The sequence below is a fragment of the Strix aluco genome, chromosome 2, assembly GCF_031877795.1.
Source record: "Strix aluco isolate bStrAlu1 chromosome 2, bStrAlu1.hap1, whole genome shotgun sequence".
NCBI classification, from domain to species: domain Eukaryota; kingdom Metazoa; phylum Chordata; class Aves; order Strigiformes; family Strigidae; genus Strix; species Strix aluco.
Genome location: NC_133932.1, coordinates 91,837,913 through 91,856,423, shown reverse-complemented (window position 1 = coordinate 91,856,423; position 18,511 = coordinate 91,837,913). Strand labels below are relative to the sequence as shown.

At 37.6% G+C, this 18,511-nt stretch overlaps 1 protein-coding gene across 8 annotated transcripts in view; it reads left to right on the top strand.

Annotated features, from left to right (window-relative positions):
- LMO7 (LIM domain 7) overlaps window positions 1–18,511 on the top strand; it is a 132,938-nt gene that overhangs the window by 95,781 nt on the left and 18,646 nt on the right. For 3 of the 8 annotated variants that reach the window (XM_074815512.1, XM_074815509.1, XM_074815511.1), the window contains 9 exons: window positions 498–615; window positions 1,770–1,912; window positions 3,221–3,662; window positions 4,435–4,755; window positions 7,612–7,726; window positions 13,790–13,951; window positions 15,387–15,571; window positions 16,245–16,305; window positions 17,302–17,358. In XM_074815512.1, the coding sequence (XP_074671613.1) occupies window positions 498–615; window positions 1,770–1,912; window positions 3,221–3,662; window positions 4,435–4,755; window positions 7,612–7,726; window positions 13,790–13,951; window positions 15,387–15,571; window positions 16,245–16,305; window positions 17,302–17,358 (1,604 nt within the window). Of the gene's footprint in view, window positions 1–497; window positions 616–1,769; window positions 1,913–3,220; window positions 3,663–4,434; window positions 4,756–7,611; window positions 7,727–13,789; window positions 13,952–15,386; window positions 15,572–16,244; window positions 16,306–17,301; window positions 17,359–17,511; window positions 17,554–18,511 lie in introns of all 8 variants that reach the window. The other 5 variants (XM_074815517.1, XM_074815514.1, XM_074815516.1 and 2 more) reach the window with 4 other exon arrangements.

Sequence of the window (18,511 nt, the reverse complement as noted above, 5' to 3'; positions counted from 1 at the left end):
TGAATGACTTTTATCTTTTAGAAACCTGCATCAATAACTGACTTGATTTTATGATGTGTCAAAGGAAGGAAAGAACGTGAGGTGATTCTGGGGCTGTTACTGGAGAGAAGTGAAATTTGGACTCAAGGCGGGGGGATGCCTTTTAGGTCAAGGAAAAAGGAGCAAGGTCAATAAAGAAAGTAACAAGTTTAAACAGAAGTAGCAGTCAGGTAGGAGGAGCTCAATGTGAATGATCAGCATGGAGCTACTACGGAGCTGCTTATTCCCTTAACCTGATTTTATTTGCTCAAATATGCAACTACTGGTTTGAGTGCTGGTGCTGGAGCACATCCCAGCCTTGCTCGTTCAGCTGCCCATGTGTTTCCTGCTGTATTCAAAATAACACTCAAGAGCGTTCAGTTGTACTAATATAAATCTCTCTCTCTCTCTTTCTCAGGTTTCACTTGCATAGATGATAGCTAAGATGTGATAAAGCAAAGTACTCTTTTTGTTTCTAGGAGTAAATCTTTGAATGATGTCAGCGCGGAGGAGCTGCAGTCATTGCGCAAAATCCGTTATGAAGAGCTACAAAGGATAAAAGAACAGTTACAAGAACAAGATCTGAAGTGGCAAGAAGTAAGTACTCCTTTTTACCTCTCCTCATGTGTCCTGCTGGGTGCCACCTACCTTCAGTGTCCCTAGAAAACAGGCTGTGGTGTGTGTGCAGCAATTTATGGGGCTGTCTTTTAAAATGATCATTCTCGTGCAACTACTAGTGGTTTTGGGGATGTCTGTTTAATGCAGAACTGAAATTATTTTAAATATCGTCATAAGTATCTGATTAATGTTTCAGGATAAGACTTGTATATGTTGTAATAAAGCCTTCAGGCTTGATTTCTGTGGACATAAAGAAAAGTCAGGGCACACTTTCATGTGTTATCTGAAATTTGTGAATACATTTTTTGTGAAACAATTGGAATGTCTGAGTATTTGATCTTTTGGGGAAAGGAAGGGAAATAATATTTCCTTGTGCAAATTCTTGAGGCTCCTGTTCCCCAATAATTCTGTCTTAAATCCAGCTTGTAAACTGATGGGGTGGCTTTGCACAGCATCATAAGGTTACCTGAAGACCTTTTATTTTTTATTAAAATCTATGCTTGGCAGTGGTTACCAACAGGAAGCTGAAATTAAGAACAGAGCACCAAGCAAGCAGTTCATAGTTTGTTTAATGCATCTCAGTTCTAATATTCAGTACATCTCTTAACCAAGCTCTGGTATTTTGTGGAGAGTATTACCAGTTCCCATGGTTTTACAGAAATTAAGAAAACATAGAAGTATGTGTTTTAAATTTGAAATGTAAGGTGTGTTTATTTTGAAGCCGATGTATCAAGTCTAACATACTAATGATTTGGAAAAAAAAGTAATATCCCAAACTCCAAAGCTTACGGCAAAGAAATACGGATGACATTTGCATTAGTTTTCAACTATGTGTCGTCGGGTGAAGTATTCTAGAATAAAATGGATAATGTCAAGGGGAAAAAAAGAAAGGACAAAACATACACTTTTCTACTTGTGGTGCAATAATTAAATTTGTAAACTTTAACAGGCCTGTAACCCTGACTGAAATATGAGAGCCCCTTTATCATTTAGGGGAAAGGTGCATGAAAATGTGGCCTCAATGCAGACATGCAAGCAGAATCAGGGCAGTAGGTAACACATGATGGGATGCCTCTGTAGATTTACAACATCTTGAGGAAATGTGATTGTATATGTTCATGTTATTCTTGTAGGATTTAGCAAAATGGAAGAATCGTAGAAAGAGCGTCACTTCCGAATTGCAAAAGAAAAAGGAAGAGAGAGAAGAAATAGAAAGGAGAGCCTCTGAGGTTTCTGAAAGGAGTACCAAGTCACTGAAAGAAATGCAGCAGGAGAGGTAATGACCCTAATGGGAGTATTATGTTGAAGAAGTTAAATCTGAGTATTTTTATTCCCTTGAATTCTTGAGCAGCTTTTACTGGCGGTTTGCAATTGATTCTGCAGAGATCTCAACAATTTTAGTTGCAAATTATAGTGTAGAAATCTAGGCAATTGAAGGGCGGAATATGGTCCACTAACACATTGTTTTCACAGAATGTTAAACAGTTTTGCTCTGTAAATGATGTTTTACTTTGCTATCCATAAATAAATGTAAAGTGGATGCAAATACTGACTTCTCAATAAAGAGGTTAAAACAATGGAGTGTTGAACTGGATAATTGCCTTTTTTTATTCTTGGATCTGCTTAACTATTTCTCTTCCCTCTAACATTGCACTTGCTGTTCTTTTAGCCACTGTGGATAAATACAGGCAGAATTTTTATGTATATCACAGAACTGTAAACTTTTACTTTATTTCCCCTGTATCCCCAATTGTTCCTCCGGGTATTTACAGAACAAAATTCTCTCTGAAGAGTAAAAACTATGAAACGAATAGAGTGGTACCACTTCTCCTGGTTTACAGGTTTTTTTATCTTTTTTGGTTTTTTTTTAAAAAAAAAAATGAAATGAAGGGAATATGCACATAGCATGTATTCATAAAATGAATTTAAATAACTGTTAAAACAGAATGTTTTGAGTTTCTATATTTTTTTACTTATTTGTGAGGACAAAAATTAGTCTCCTGAATAAAAATATTTATGCTAATTGTATTGAACATCCAGTATTGTCACAATCTTAAAAATTATGTTATAAATATTATCTCCATGGTGGTTGTTCTTTTATGACAAAGGAATGAATAGCAGAAAAAAAAATAAATAACCTGAGCTTCAGAAAAGCATCTTATTTTGTTATCTAAAGTTTAGTATAGCATTTTCATAGAGAGGAGATATATAACAGAGCTATACAGTTCAGGTAGTGTTATGGGACTACCTTCTTCCCATTCTTTCCTTAATAAAATCTGAATTTCTGAGGATATGTAGCTTGAATAGCTATATAATTTTCTTGGCAGAGAGATTTCTGTCATAGTGACAACCTGATAATGTGACAGTAGTATGCCTGTGTGTTATGGCAGTGTTGGAACGGGAGAGAAGGTAGTTTTAAAAATATATTAAAATACTAATATTTTTAAATGGTGCCATTCATTTTCATTTACTGGAGATGTGTTTCATGATTTATGCTCTGCATTGAACATCCAGTAGTCGAAAGACTTGGAGCCCAACTGTTTGTCAGGTCATTTTGGTATTTTAACAAGCTCTGTCCCTATAGGGAGAACAGAGACCAAGACTCCTATCGGCAGCGAAAACATGAACACAGATGGACATATTCACTGAATGATGATGTGTTTAGTGAAGAAGCAGCACCTTCCACACGGTCAGCAGCAAAAGATTACCTTTTGGAAGAAGATACCTCCTACAGCACTAAGGACAGCAAAAATGTGTATGCTGCACAACTGCGCAAGGAGAACCTGCTGGAGACCTCGGCCGCTCATGAAGCTCACACTCCGCCAAAGAGCCTGGCAGAGGAGCAGAGCTCAGCTCTTTTGTCTACCCGCTACTCGATGAATGCTCAAAGTGGGTCAGCTCAGGTTTCAGCTTCTCTCCCGAGAAGTTACCAGAAAACTGATACCTCTAGGTTAACATCTGTGGTTACACCAAGACCTTTTGGTGTCCAGTCAAGAGGAATCTCATCACTTCCACGGTCATTCACGGTAAAATTCCGCTTCATTACTGAAGTTTGTAAATGTTGGCGTCTTTGATATCTAGGGGAACAGTAGAGTTTTAACATTTGTTGTTTCTTTAAAAATTGTATGCTGTTTGAAAGCTGTGTTAATAGAGCAGGCAAGTCTGTCGTGGCTTTAGATGTTTACTCGTGTTTCTGTACTTAAACACACTCCTAGAAATAAGGCTGATAAAAGATTATTCTACCAAATACATTTTATTACTTGTAGTAAGTCGCCTTAGTATTCCTTATCAAAAAACCTGCCTTCGTCAAATGTAATTGTCTGAAGCTAAGTTAACATAATTAAGTGCTAAAGACAAATTTTTCAGGTTGTTTGCTCTGCTCTGCTTTGTTGAAATTGAAATCTTATGCTAGCCTAAAATTTGCCTGCTCAGTAATGCTCAGTAAAGCACTGAAACACAGAAATTGATTCCCCACCCCAATCACTATGTTGATTTTCATAGCTTTCTCCTAAATCCCTATTTGTCTCAATTTAAAAAAAAAAAAAAGTAAGAATGCAGATCATTCTAAGTAGATGACTTTAGCAAGTTTATCTTAAAAAGTCTGGGCTATTTAGTCTGCAAGCACTTCAAGAGAAAAAGATATGTTGCTCTTCTTTAAAGTGGGTAATTAGTAATGGGTACAGTAATCAGAATTTGCATGAAAAGGAGAGGGTTTTTTATTAAATACTTAGATTGCTGAAAGATTAGAGACTTTTTTTTAAAGCACATATTTACCAAACTGTCTTTTTTTTGTCCTAGATGGATGATGCCCAGAAATACAACGGAGAAGTAGAAAAAGCTAAAAGAATTCAAACTTTGTTCACTAGCAGTTCATTTTCACAACCAGACTCCGCACACCCTCTCTCCGCTAGTGCATTCAGAAGCAGAGGTGAGGAGGAGGAAAAAGAAAGTGTTCAGTCAACACCTCCTTCTAGTTTGGCATTACCTGTAAAATCCCAAGACCAAGATATTGGCAGCAGTATTCTTAAACCAGAGTATTGCTCTCCTTCTGATTCTCTTTCACTTGCATCTTCTGCAGAAAATGTGAGTCTGCCAGAGCCTGAGGATTCAAAATCCCTGGTAAGTGTGGAAATAATGTGATTACTTAGTGTAACTGAATGTTACAGCAGAGTAAAAGAAAAAATAAATAAAACTACATCTAATGGAAGTATTTTTTGGTAGTAAGAGAACAGCTCAGAGAACTACTATTTCCTTTGATTTAATTCAAGGGAAAGAGAATATTTGGGAAGAAAATGATTGGTTCTTTTGCTGCATTTTTACCATACCCTTTATATGTCCTGTGCTTAATTTTATTTCTCATTCTAATTCAAAATAGATGTTCTAAATGTTGTTTGATTTTTGCAAAGTTTTTGTTATTCTCTAAATTAGCACATCATGTGCACAATCAGGTATGTCAGTTAGATGAATGATCTGAGCTGCTGTAGCATTCATTTGCACTTTTAAACTGGTGGTGGAAAATAAAGATCAGCTTTTCAAAGGCCAGCCTTACACGTAAGTATCATACTAACCTTTTTTCCATCTGTTGTGGCTTGAGCCCCCCCCTTTTTTTTAAATAGTAATTTACTTGAAATTAACCTAATTAATGTTCACTTTAATGAATTTTAAAGCAAATCACCATCTCTGTGTATGTGCATATCCAAAAGTTGGGTCTTTCAGTGTTTTTTGGAATATGTATCTTCAAGTGCTGTTTCCTCCAACTGATCGTATGTTTCACATATGAAAAATGCCCTAAAAAAAGCAATAGCTTTAATTGTTGATACCTTTCTGTAATATCTAATGAGGTGGTTCATACCCCTTGACAGATTAGAGATGAATTCTTTGCATTCCTGGTGCTGCTGTAAGTTAGTTGTGCCAGTTGCTTGGGTGAGGATCGTAAGACCTTGGATGCTGATTTATGGAATCACTTCCCACACCAGCTTTTTATAAATTCAGTCACTTTGAATCATTCTTCTTCCTAATCACTTGTGGAAAAGGAACACATTTCAGTTTAATACTCCTGACACCTCTTGGCCATTGCAATTAAATTATCATAATTTTTTGAAGCTTTGATTGTTGTGTAAGGAAAAAGATTATGATTTTTTTTTTTCCTGTGTTGTAGTAAAAACAGGGAGAGGAATTGCTGTTCTAATCAGTGAAAACATAGGTTAGATATGGGTTTTTTGTATTACTTTAAGCCAAATAAGAACAAAATGTACTAGATCCATATTTTTTTTTCCTGACATTAGTCACAAGATTATAAATTGTCCTTCCTGCAAATGAGTAATGTGGGGGTTTTAAATCAAATTTTTTAAAAAAAATTTTTAAAAAAAGCTTGTGTTGTGCCTCCAACAAGCTATAACTTAAGGAATGCAAGTTCCATTTGGCATGTTTGTAAATCATTGCCAGAGTTGAGAGATTGATATAGTTCACTAGTCATCAGGGCAATAACACCAGGTTTGTGGAGTACTAAATGTTTTGGAGATGACCTGTTCAAATGATGAAGTTCAGTGTACAAAGTTGCATTACTCCTCTGACAAGAGGTAGGTTTGAAGAAGAGCCAGGTTGAGATGGTGGAAATAAAAATAACAACAGTAATTTCCAGGGAAAAAGCTTTATATGTGTTCTAGCCCAGTGTGCTAACCTGTCTATTTAATGTACTGTTACTCACCTAAGGACTTGGGTTTAATAGAAAAAGAAGTCTGTTTCTGTATGGGAGCATTGCAAGCTACTAGCCATATTTTGAGGAAAGGACTTAATTTCTACCCTGGGCTGTTACTGAGAGTGTTTTGCTGGGAACATTCCTGTAACACAACGCAAAACCTCAGGACGTTGCCTTGCAACCTTGTTCTCTTCTGCACCCAGCTCTGTGCAGTGCTCCCTGCAGCTAGCTGCCTGTTGTCTCCTGCCAGCATAGAAGCTTTGGGGAATTGGCTTAGATACCTAGACTTTTAAATATTTTAAGTTAGGGAAAATGAATCCCACCCTTCAGGAAGGCTGGTTCACTAGGCAATTATAGGTGTATATTTAATGCATGCATATAAGCATGTGGGATCTCCTTCATGCATGCATTGCTGGAATATATCTATTTTAACAGTGTTTGACAGAAAAAGTTTAAAACATTATTTTTTTCCCTTTTATAGCAATGCCAGTTCCACAATAATGAAGTGAAAAACATGCATTTGGGCATTTTAATTGGTTTTTAATGAGTCCATATTAAAATGTTAATGTATGCAACACATGTTCCTAATATATTGTGGGATTGAAAGCATGTGTTCCAGAATGTTTTCCCAATCAAATATTTCTGCAGTTTAAAATAGTAATGGTGGGTTTTCATTCAGATTTTGAAAGCATTTTGAAAGTCCACTAGAATGGAAGATCTGGGTTCTAGCTAATTCTGGGGTTAGTTTTATTATCTAAGGCCTCCAAAATTAAAAAGATGATTGTTCACCCAGGTAAATCCAGTTGCAGCATTGAGCTTAAAGGAAACTGATGATGGCTACGGTAGGATGCGCAAGAAACTAATATGATGGATTACTGTTTTCTAGCTTTTTCACATCTCTATTTGGCTGATGCTTTCTCAGGAGGCAGCGCATTCTACAAATTGACAAGACTATCTATAAAGACTCATTTAGGGTTTAAGTTTCCTCAAATTTGTTGTATTTTGTAGCATCATGTTAGGAAACATTTAAAATAAGATAAATGCACAGCTAAATATATGTGTACAGAAAATACAAATGTAAACTGAAAACGTACCTGTTTGAATAAAAACCAGGTTAGTTACTTAACTGCCTTCAATGCTGTTTCCTTTGTCTATGATGCTAATAATAGATGATTAAAGTGCACACTGTGAGCAGCCTCACTTATTTAGAGGATAAACTTTCCCTCATTTAGATTCCTGTGATACCAGATACTGCAGTGTCATGTTTTATTTTTCAGGAACAGTACAGTGAAATGAGAATCAGTATAAACCAGAGACCTGGCCACAGTCGCAGCTTTGGGTTTACAACAAATTGGAGTTCTTCAGGGGCCTTTGTACAGACAGTTGAAGAAGGTAAATGTGTACTAACTGTATAATTTGTTGTTCTTGTGTTTAGTTAGAGGCTTCTTAATTAAGGCATTTGCTGTTAAGAATGTTGCAATTATTTAAAAAACTCAGGTGGAGCTTTGAAAAAATCAATATTTAGTTTGCTAATTTATTTCTGTGAAACCTCATCTCTTGAAATGGGTTGAATTTAGAAATACCAAAAAATGCATTTTCCTAATCGAGGCCATTTCTATAACAACTGAAAAGGCATAAATGTGATCATTCAAATATTCACCAAGCCCCTTACAGAACAGTAATAAGGGGCACATACAGTCTTTTAATATCCAGATTGTTCTTTTCAGCTAAGTTTAAAATGTTTAATTTCGTTTGGTTTGTAAACATATGTGGAGGAAACTTAGAAGTTAATATATTTATTTTCATTTTGCTTTTCTTAGTTATGTTGAATTTTAGAGACAGTTAATATTTTTTAGCAGTTGCAACTTCTAAATTGATTTCCAGTGCAGTTTTTTTCAGAGGTGTTAATACTGAGGAAAAACAATAATTTTTGTCTTGAAATGAAGTGTACATAAAGTTTATTTCTAAGCTTTGTAGTCTTCTGCAGAGAACAATCTCAGTTTTTTTAATTAATAAAACACAACAAAACACAACAAAAACCCAAGGAAATCGCGTGTAAGGCTTGTTTTCTGAACTGTGATCTTTCCCATTTCCAGTAATACTTCAGGATATTTAATTGTGCTCTTTCTTCCAGCTAACACAAGATCATCCTGAGAAAGGAGAAATATCTAGAAACATCTGGTTTAGTTAGCCCTTCATTATGCTTTCCAGGGAGGGAAAAAATACCATTTAACAGTACTTACTGAACAGCCTTTATTTTTTTTTCCTTTTCATTTCAAAGTCAATTTTTAGACCTCTCTTTACTATAGCTGGGTACTTCTCATAATTAGATTGTAACCATTAATAATCACCTTACATGAAGAATAACTTTCCATTTACTTTCCCTGCTGTTAGACTTACGGTTTAATTTTGTTATTTGGGGAGGCAGAGGACTGTTTCTTTGTGCTGCCAGATGTGACTGAGAAATGTGAGGGTAGTGAATGTTCCTGCTGGTCATTCACAGAGGTCCAAATGAGCTTTATCCCCAGCTCTGTAGGCAAGGAGAAGATGAAGGTCTTGTGGCTGTTATCTTGGTTATGCATTATTAGCATTCTCGCAAGGAGGGCACAAAGTATAAATGTTGAATGGAGCATGGACTGCATCTTGGTAGGGGCTTTGGAAGGGACCTTGGAAGTTCACCTAGAGCAAACCCCTGCTCAAAAAAATATCAAGGCTTAATTCAGACTAGGTTGCCTAAGGCCTTACCCAAGTGGGTCTGAAACCTTCCAGGGATGGAGACTGCACAGCCTCTCTAGGCAGTGTGCTCCAATGGATAATTACCCTTGCAGAGAAAATTTTTCCTGTATATCTAGTCAGACCATCCTTTGTCTCAGTTTTGTGGGGTTTGACTAAGCCCCACACAGCTGCTTACTCACTCCCCCCAGTGGGATGGGGGAGAGAATTGAAAGGGTGAAAGTGAGAAAACTCGTGTGTTGAGATAAAGACAGTTTAACAGGTAAAGCAAAAACTGCGCACACAAGCAAAGCAAAACAAGGAATTCATTCATTACTTCCCATTGGCAGGCAGGTGTTCAGCCATCTCCAGGAAAGCAGGGCTCCATCATGCATAACGGTTACTTGGGAAGACAAACGCCATCACTGTGAACTTCCCTCCCTTCCTCCTTCTTCCCCCAGCTTTACAAGCTGAGTCTGATGTCATATGGTGTGGGATATCCCTTTGGTCAGTTGGAGTCATCTGTCCCACCTGTGTCTCCTCCCAGCTTCTTGCGCACCCCCAGCCTACTCACTGGTGGGGTGGTGTAAGCGGCAAAGGCCGTGACTCTGTGTAAGCACTGCTCAGCAGTAACAAAAACATCCCTGTATTATCAACACTGTTTCCAGCACCAATCCAAAACATAGCCCATGCCAGCTACTATGAAGAAAATTAACTCTACCCGAGCCAAAACCAGCACAGTTTATAACCACTGTGCTGTGTTCTTCTGTCATGAATTTCAATAAAGAGCAGGCTTTTCTTTCTCAGTGACCTTACTGTAGGTACTGGGGTTGGGGGTACTGCTGTTAGGTCCCCCTGCGGCCTCTCTTCTCCAGGCTGAACAAGCCTTGTTCTTCATAGGGCAAGTGTTCCAGCCTTGACAATCCCAATGGCCTCCTGTGAACTTGTCCCAGTTTATTGCTGTCTCTTTTATAGTGGGACACCAAAGCTGGATGTAGTATTGTCGATGTAGCATAACAAGTGCTGAGTGGTTGAGTGAATGAGATGGTCACTTCCCTTTATATACTGGTCAGGGATTCATATGGCCCTGGGTATTGATAGTCCCATCACTGCCAGGGCCTGCTGCTGCCTCATATTCAGCCAAGAGTCCACTAGGACTTCTCCAGCCCGTCAGCCCCCAAGCTGTACCCTCATTGGGGTTAGTCCATCTCAGGAGCAGGGCTCTCTATTTGCCTGTGCTGAATGTCAGGTTCCTGCTCTGAATGGCAGCCCTGCCCTCCAGCATGTCAGCTACCAGCTCCCTTTTTGCATGGTTTGCAAACTTGGTGAGGGTGTGTTTCATGTCCTCCTCTTCCTGGTTATTGGTGAACATGTTAGAGAGGACAGGTCCCAGGATACACCTCTGGGGAGCTCCATTTGTAAGCAGCCTCCAGGATGAATGTGATCCATTAACTGCTACCCATTGAGCCTGACAGCCCAGCCAATTTTTCACCCAACCCAGGTCGTTCTGCCCATCCCAACTTTGATAACAGGATACTGAGGAAGATCATGTCAAAAGCTTTTATTAAAGACAAGGTGGATGGTATCCACCACTCTCCCTTCATCCACTGAACTAGTCATTTCATCACTGAAGATAACCAGGTTGATCAAGCGTGATTTAGGCTTGGCAAATCCATACCAACTGTTCCCAGTCACCTTTTTCTCTTTCATGAGCCCAGAAATATAGCTTTCAGGAAGACTTTCTCTGATTATCTTGACATACCTGTCATCCTAACTAGCTAGATGATTTTCTTCAGGTGATAACTTGCATTTATCTTTCTGCCACTTACAAATGATTCTGTATTCTACGTATGCTTTTCCTTCAGAAAATAGTTAAGAAAACTACTTGGCAAGCAAAATTAACTTCTTATTAAGCTTTTTGAGAACACTTATAAGAGTTAAGCTTGTAACACATGTTTTGTTGAGGCCCATTTACTATGTATAAAAGAAGATAATGCTCATTTTTACTGGAATTTTCAACCTTTATGGCAAAAATAGGTAAACTGAAAGCCTTGAAGCTATTAATCTCAACACTGTTCTGCCAGCTTCCCCACTGCTGTATAATCATTATTGTTTCAGTCCTTTCCCTTTCACCCACCCTATTTGCAATCATTTTTTTGAGATGGTGTTGATGTAGAAGTGCACAGCTCTGTGGTTAAATGCTTACAGGCATGTAGGACAAAGTAAATTTGACCCACTTCCTTTAAGTTTTAGGGGTTTTTGTGTGATTGATCTAGTATTTATCTGTTGTAATAACAACAGATGGAGCTAGGTTAGAGATAACTAAATACGTATGGAAAATGAGTATTTGTTTGGTTTTGTTTTCATTGGGGGTTAGTAAGAAAGAAAAATCTTTTATCTTCAGGGAAACTTATGGAAAACAGAAATACATGTTTTATGTAATGTAACCTAAATCATCTACAGGGGTATAAAGAAATTACAAATAAATTCTATAGTCTTGGAGGAGCTGGACAGAGAAAGACAACTGGTACAATACAATTCTCAGCACCTGAATTGCCAGCTAATCTCTGTAGGCTTCTCTGGAGGTGAATCAGAGCAGAAGCCCAGTATAGGAGCTCTGGTTTGCACTCTTGAGAAGCCCTTCTATTCTCAGACTGTTAGAGGCAGTAGAGGAAGAGCAGCTGACAAAGTTATGTGCTAAAAATTGAGTGATGTGAGTTGTCCTGTCTGTGGTAGGTCTACACATGCAGTCTAGAGACTGCTGCTATTCATTCAAACCTGTATGGTTGGGATATGGTCTGGATTTGTTTTTCTGATGATATTATAGGAGGAACCGTGCAATCTTAAGTTCCCTTCCTTTCGTGAAACCTAAATTGGTAACCCACTTTTTCCCTCATGTAACTGAACTGAGGTATATTGTTCTTACCTCTGAGCTGGGTCTCATCCCAGTCAAATTATCTGAGTAAAACGAACATCAACTTTTTTCTTTCTTAGGGCTTGTTCTGTCACAACAGAGAAATAATCAGTTCTGATGACTCTCCTTGAGCCCAAAGCATTCTCTATACCATGAGCATAAATTTCAGTATACATGTGGTCAAACTATATGGTACTAAAGATATTAAATTCTGATTTCAGAATTTAGTTTCAAATGTTGTATGATGTTGTTGAAGATAGTAACTTCAGTGGTAGTATCTTCAATAGTATCCTTAAAAGTACCTTCAGTTAATAGATTTGACAATCTATTCATTCTTTAACATCTTGGCTCTAAGGAGATGCACTTTTTTCCAGTTTAAGTGTTGCCTGTGTTTTCTTCCTCCAAATGAAAACTCTACATTTTCTTCTATAATATTGTTTAAAAGTAACTAGTATATTTTGAAAATTTTGCTGATAGCTGCTAATGGAATTTTTAGTCTATAAGAAGAATGCAGAAAAACATAATATGGAGCTATGCTTTTCCAACATAGAAGTTAGTGGTGGGTGTTTTTTGTGAACTATGATGGATCACTGGTCGGTGCAGTATTACGAAGCATAGTATTTCTTAATTTCTTAACTTCTTCAGGTGCCAGGAATATTAAAAGCTATCTGAATCCCTTAGTGGGTGATCCAGACTTCCAGCAGCATTTTACTAGTGTGTCAGAAGAAGGTCAGAATGAAGCATACAGTGTCTAAACTCTTCTGTCATGCTTGTCCACATGTGTTTCTGATAATGTAATTAACATTGGTTTTGGTATATTTTAAACAAGATGTGTGGATTTCACTACTTACTTTGGAAAACATTCCTATCATGTAATTAAGATTTGTTTTATTTTATTAACATGAGGATTTATTGTGCAGTCTTTAACCACATTTTCACTTAGCTTTTCCATTTTCTATTGTGCTAAGGAAATAATTGTTAATGGAAGAACCATTCAGATGTAATTAATAAAATCTAACTTAGGGAAGACTGAGTGTCTCAGCTCATCCATTTTCTGAATTAAACAGAAACAAGTTTATTAACTGGTCCCATATGTTCTCTGTCCTTAGGCTAGTGGGATCGCCTGCCAGTGTTTAGTGGTAGATGAAAGAATATAAAGTGCAGCCTGTTTTGCAAAGTATCAGTAGAATTCAAAGTCCAAGCTGCAATAAAATTTGCTTTTAATTGACAAAGTAGAATCCAGAGAATTCTAATGGGACAGCACCCAGCAATATATTGAGTCCAATTACCAGTCAATTCGGAGCTAACAAACTATTTTAGCGAAAGTAATAAAGCAGCGTGTCCTTGTCAGTAGAGCCCAGAAAATCTAAATAAGAATATGAGAAAGGCAGCTTCTATTGGAATTAAGGAGGTGGAGGCTGGGTTTTTTGGTGCAAATAAGAGGATTACCCAAACATTGGCTGAATTTCAGTTAATTGTTGGCTACAGACACTCTGCCACTCTGTCTCTTGCTCTATCTCTCTCCCAGATGATAAAGGTGAGTTAGTCAAGGCAGGGATGGGCCCAGAAGCTGTTTAGTAAATGGGCTAGCCAGTATGTGAGCACTTGCAAGTCCAAAAGACTGATGTCCTTTGTAATTTTCATAAGTTTCAAATTGAAACACTACTTTGATACTGAGTTTACATTCATGGTGCAGTAGAGTTTTTAAAGACTTTGGGAATATCCACCAAGAAACATTTCTTTGGGGGGAAAAAAAAATTAATCATAATTGTGGTAAAAAAATAATTGTGAATGGAGACATAAATTTATGTTTCTTCTGTTTTCTACAGGTAGCCCTGCAGCACTTTGTCAGCTGCATGTAGATGATGAGATCATTGCTATCAATGGCACAAAGGTTTCACGTATGGACTATAGTCAGTGGGAAGAAGCCATCAGCCGAGCACTAGAAACTGGAAACCTGGTCATGGATGTCAGACGATATGGAAAGAATGGTGAGTTGTTTTGTTGGGCAGATACAGTATGCTCTGTAAGGCAAATAAGCTTTGTCTCTGCTGTACCTGACAGCTGAGTCCTTATTACCCTTACAGTAGTAATACATATCTAAGCTAAAGTAGTTTGCTAGCATGTTTGTTGCATTTTAACACAACTTAATACATATCTAAGCTAAAGTAGTTTGCTAGCATGTTTGTTGCATTTTAACACAACTTGGCTTTTTTTTTAACTACTTGTGCATTAGAAATGTCTTGACAAGCAAATCTACAAAGCATTGAACTACTGACCTCTCTTGTGCTCTGTCCTGTTTCCGAGAGGCTGCACAAGTAAAAAAGTGTGCAACCACCACACAAGGGAATATAACATTTCCTTTCCTGCCATGCCACAAAAACGAAGAGGGACTGGTCTCTAGTGGATATTAATTTTTAGAGCCTCTCTCCTTCAGCAGCTCCTCTTTTCATCAGGGGAGGAGGATCTTGTGTCCCTTTTTTCAGGAAGTGTTTTGGGTGGCGTATGAGCTTGTGGGTGATGTAGCACCTCTGTGCTATGATTTTGACCATTGACTCAAATATTGTGATGCTGTAATCCCTTCAGAATGGTACTAGTCATTCTCACTAGTGAGGGTTTCCATCCTGACCGAAGCCCTTCTAGCATCTCTAGACTTGCCATGGGTATGGTCAGGATACTCTTTTGAAGTCCCAGAAGAATTTTTCCAGAGTTGTAAGTGTGACCAATGACTTCTCTCACATTATAAAGAAAAAACATTCTTTTAGTGGGAAGCTAGGTAGAATAAGTTTCCAGCAAGTGGGGGGAAAAAATAGTGGTGTGGGGAAGAGGCAGAAAACAAATCACAACTTATACAGGGTCTAGCACAAATAAAGAGTGAAATTAGTGGAGAACTTCTCATTGAATAAATTTTAGGGAGTTGGGAGAAATTATGGAGTTTGAGTGCGGGTAATGATTTATCTTCACCTCATCAGTTTCACTAGTTCAGTTTAGACTGCCTTTTTTTTGCCCTCTGTGTGTTTCCTGAGGAGCACAGCTGTGAAAATGACACTTCCCTGGATAGTGTATGAGTCAAACTGTACCTTCTGTGAGTAAAGCTCAGAGAATTTTCTTGATCCTTACTAATGCTAATGAAATAGATTCCAATGAATACTAATTACTCTGTAATGTTAAGCTGCTATAAGACCATGTTAGCAAAACATCTGGTAAACTTTTACCTGGCTTATGACTAACACTTGCATTTTTGGGGAAGGCGGTCTGCTCATAAAAGCCCTTTTTCCTGTCTTCACAAATTCCACCTGATTTGTGTCTCTCCCTCTTCTGTTATGTGTTTTATTTGTGTTATTTTAATGTTTTCTCATTAACTCTTGTTCTGTTCTTTGACATTACTGTCTACATTAATTTCTTGATCCTCCACATACCAAAAAGACTGGGGCAAAGACCAGCCTTCCCTGCCACATGTAAGGCATAAAATCCTCAATCTCACCAGTATGGCTACCAACATTATAGGTACATCCGAAAATAAATGGATTGATGCAACTTCTGGAGAACACGTTTCAAGTGTTTCCACCATATCAACAAAAAGAGATTTCTCCACCAGCCTTCGAAGTTCTGTGAGTATGTTTTTGAAGGGTCATGGGATCTGGGGGGAGGAAGAAAGTAAAAATTTAATGCCTTGATAGGGGGAGGATGGAGAAAAGACCTTGCAAATCTTATTTTTACTTGTATTGCTTAAGGAACATAGAGGATACTGCAAATACAGAGATGTAGCTATGTACTTATTAAGGTAAATAAGATGTTTTAAAGACTTGCTACTGTCCGTTCAAGAGTGGACACTGCTAAGTGATAAGTATTAAAATATTTGCAGACTGTATTTTAACAAAAATGTATAGAGTCTTTATTCTTTAGAAGAGGCTTTTACCTCCATTATTAATTAAAGTTGCAGTCCGAAAGAACAAAAGAACAAGCATATATGCTTCCAAATTACTTGCAAATAGCACCCTACCTGCCAAGGAGCTGAAGTAGGAAGATCTTGGGCTTCTGGCATTTTTTTTCAAACTAACAGGTTTTATTTCAGTCACCAATTCACAACTGGTTATTGATCCCTTCAAATGCCTGCAGTTGTTCTATCATACAATACACTCAGGAAATTTTAGATAGTTTTGTATTTCTGTGGAAAGTGTTCTGAAGTGTTTCATGATATACAGTTCCTGTCAGGGATGACATATAATTGGATAAACTTCCACAAATCTAATGAACTAAGACCTATATTTCTTATATTTTCAGGATACAGAAACAAAATTGATAAATGGAATGCAAGGAGATCTTGGCTCTAACGAACAAAGAGGTAAAACACTGTTGATTTTCATCCACTAATTGTGTGGGTTTGGAACAAGCACGAACACTAAACCTGTAATCATCGCAAGCTTTATGCAGTGGGCGCAGCGAGACCTTAATGAACTGAAAACTAGACAGGTATCACAGAGATCTAGTTGCATCCAAACTGGGTGTAGTTTGCTTCCGTGACATGCTAGGTGGTGACAAACCCCCCAGTGTCTGCATTAGTGGTTGTAAATTTACTGTGTGGTAGGGGTGAAAGAGAAGGAGAAGACACACAGCTTACTGTAATTGCTACTGCACTGTGTGGAGACTGAGTATTGATTTATTTCATTGCCCAGGAAGAGTGTAAAGAGTCTTCAACTTCTTGGGTTTTTTCCTCTATTTCAGTTGTCAAGTTTTGGGGGTAATGGTTGTTTTATGTTTATTATTTTACTTTTATTCATGGAGAACAATATTGTTGATTCGGGTATGAATAATAATTACTTATGATGCTCTGAACAGTTATAGCCTTACTTGTTGACAGTGAGAGAAACCAGGTATGTACATTTCCTAATGAAACAATAATCCTTAAATGGGAACTTGGTATTTGAAAGCACATGGTGATTTATAAAAGAGTTTCCCCAAAAGATCAGTTGCCCTCTGGAGATGCCTTTCTGATGACCTTAAATGGTGATTAGACTCCTCAATCCAATTATTTGTCATCTCAGTTGAGGAGGCTTGAATTAGACAAGGAGAATCTGAGTCCGAGTTTGACACTTGTACTGTTGTTATAGTTGGACATTGTTAGTGATAAAGTGAAATACTAATCAGTATATGATGTAACCTACTAAAAACTGTATTTGTTATTACAAAAGATGAAATTTCCTTTGAGTTTCAGGGTCTTTTCATTTTTCTGAAGTGATGTGCTGTAGATTGGAGGTTTAACAACAGAAGTTTCTTATCCAATGGTGATAGACGACAGCGCCTCATTGACTTGTTTGTACTCTTTGTATTTTTCAAATAGCATCTGAACCTATTTCTTTGAAAAACTTAAAAAGACGGTCACAATTTTTTGAACAAGGTAAACCAAAGAGCTAACGTTTCATGTACTTCCATGAAATTGTTCCTGCTGCACACTCTTCCTAACAGGTCTGGTGCTGGGTACTATACTTCTTCAGCATTGTTTGTTGCAGTTACAATGAAGCAACATAATTAATTTCCCTTCTTTTCCCAGGGTCATCAGGTTATTCTTACAATTCATGGGTCTACCTTTGTGGTAATGGGTCTTTGTGTGTTCTCTTATATCTATAGCTGTTTAAGTCTTCTATGTTGTTCATACTTTTTTTTTTTTTTCCACTGGGTAGGAGTAAGGATAGCACTCTCTGTTCAGGTTTGCTACTACCTACAAAACAAGAATAACGTTGAATATTCCAGCAGAGGCTTAGCACAAATCTCAAAGAGCTGTTGATAAAATACTTAACTCTGGATTTGAGTTTATCTTGAGTTGCAGCGCTGTGCTTTCATCTAAAATGGTGAAAAAAGACAGCTGCTGGCTTTCCACTATGTGGTCATGTCACAAGATCCCAAGAAGACCAATATAAATTTTGAATTGAATATGCTAGCTTTTAAAGGCAAAAAATGAGGCACTCAATTTTGGTTTTGTAGGTTGCTTTTTGGTGTTTTGCATGTCACAACTCACATACTTCCACTAATGTTGTATGCCTAATGCTGTCTTCAGACAATGTATGCCTTGCTGTTTTACTGTAGCCTGAAAGAGTGAAATCCTGGCCCACTGGAAGTTCAGTGTGAATTTTGCCAGTGATTTTTAGTGCGGCCAGGACTTTGCCTTCAGTGGTGATGGCTTCTTTTTTTTCCAGAAGTGATACGTGAAGTGCCACAGCATAAATCTGTGTTTGTGGTTCTGTTTGCTTTTAAATATTTTTAAATACTTCTGATGCGTTGTATCTGCAATATCGTTGTTGGTTGTTTTGCTGGTTTTTTTGTTTGGGGTTTTTTTTAAAGGCTGGCTATGAAGTTTGGTTTTTATTTCAATAAATTTTATAGCAATATTTGAAGTATTTCATTTGTGCTTGAGGGGGAGGAGAAGGGTGTATTTCTAGAGTGTACGTTCAGTACAGTTTTGTTCATTTTAAACTTTTGACACTAGCTTTACAGTGATACAGAAGATTCTTCTTTTCAAACCCATACAGGCCAGCATAAGCTTACAGGGATGA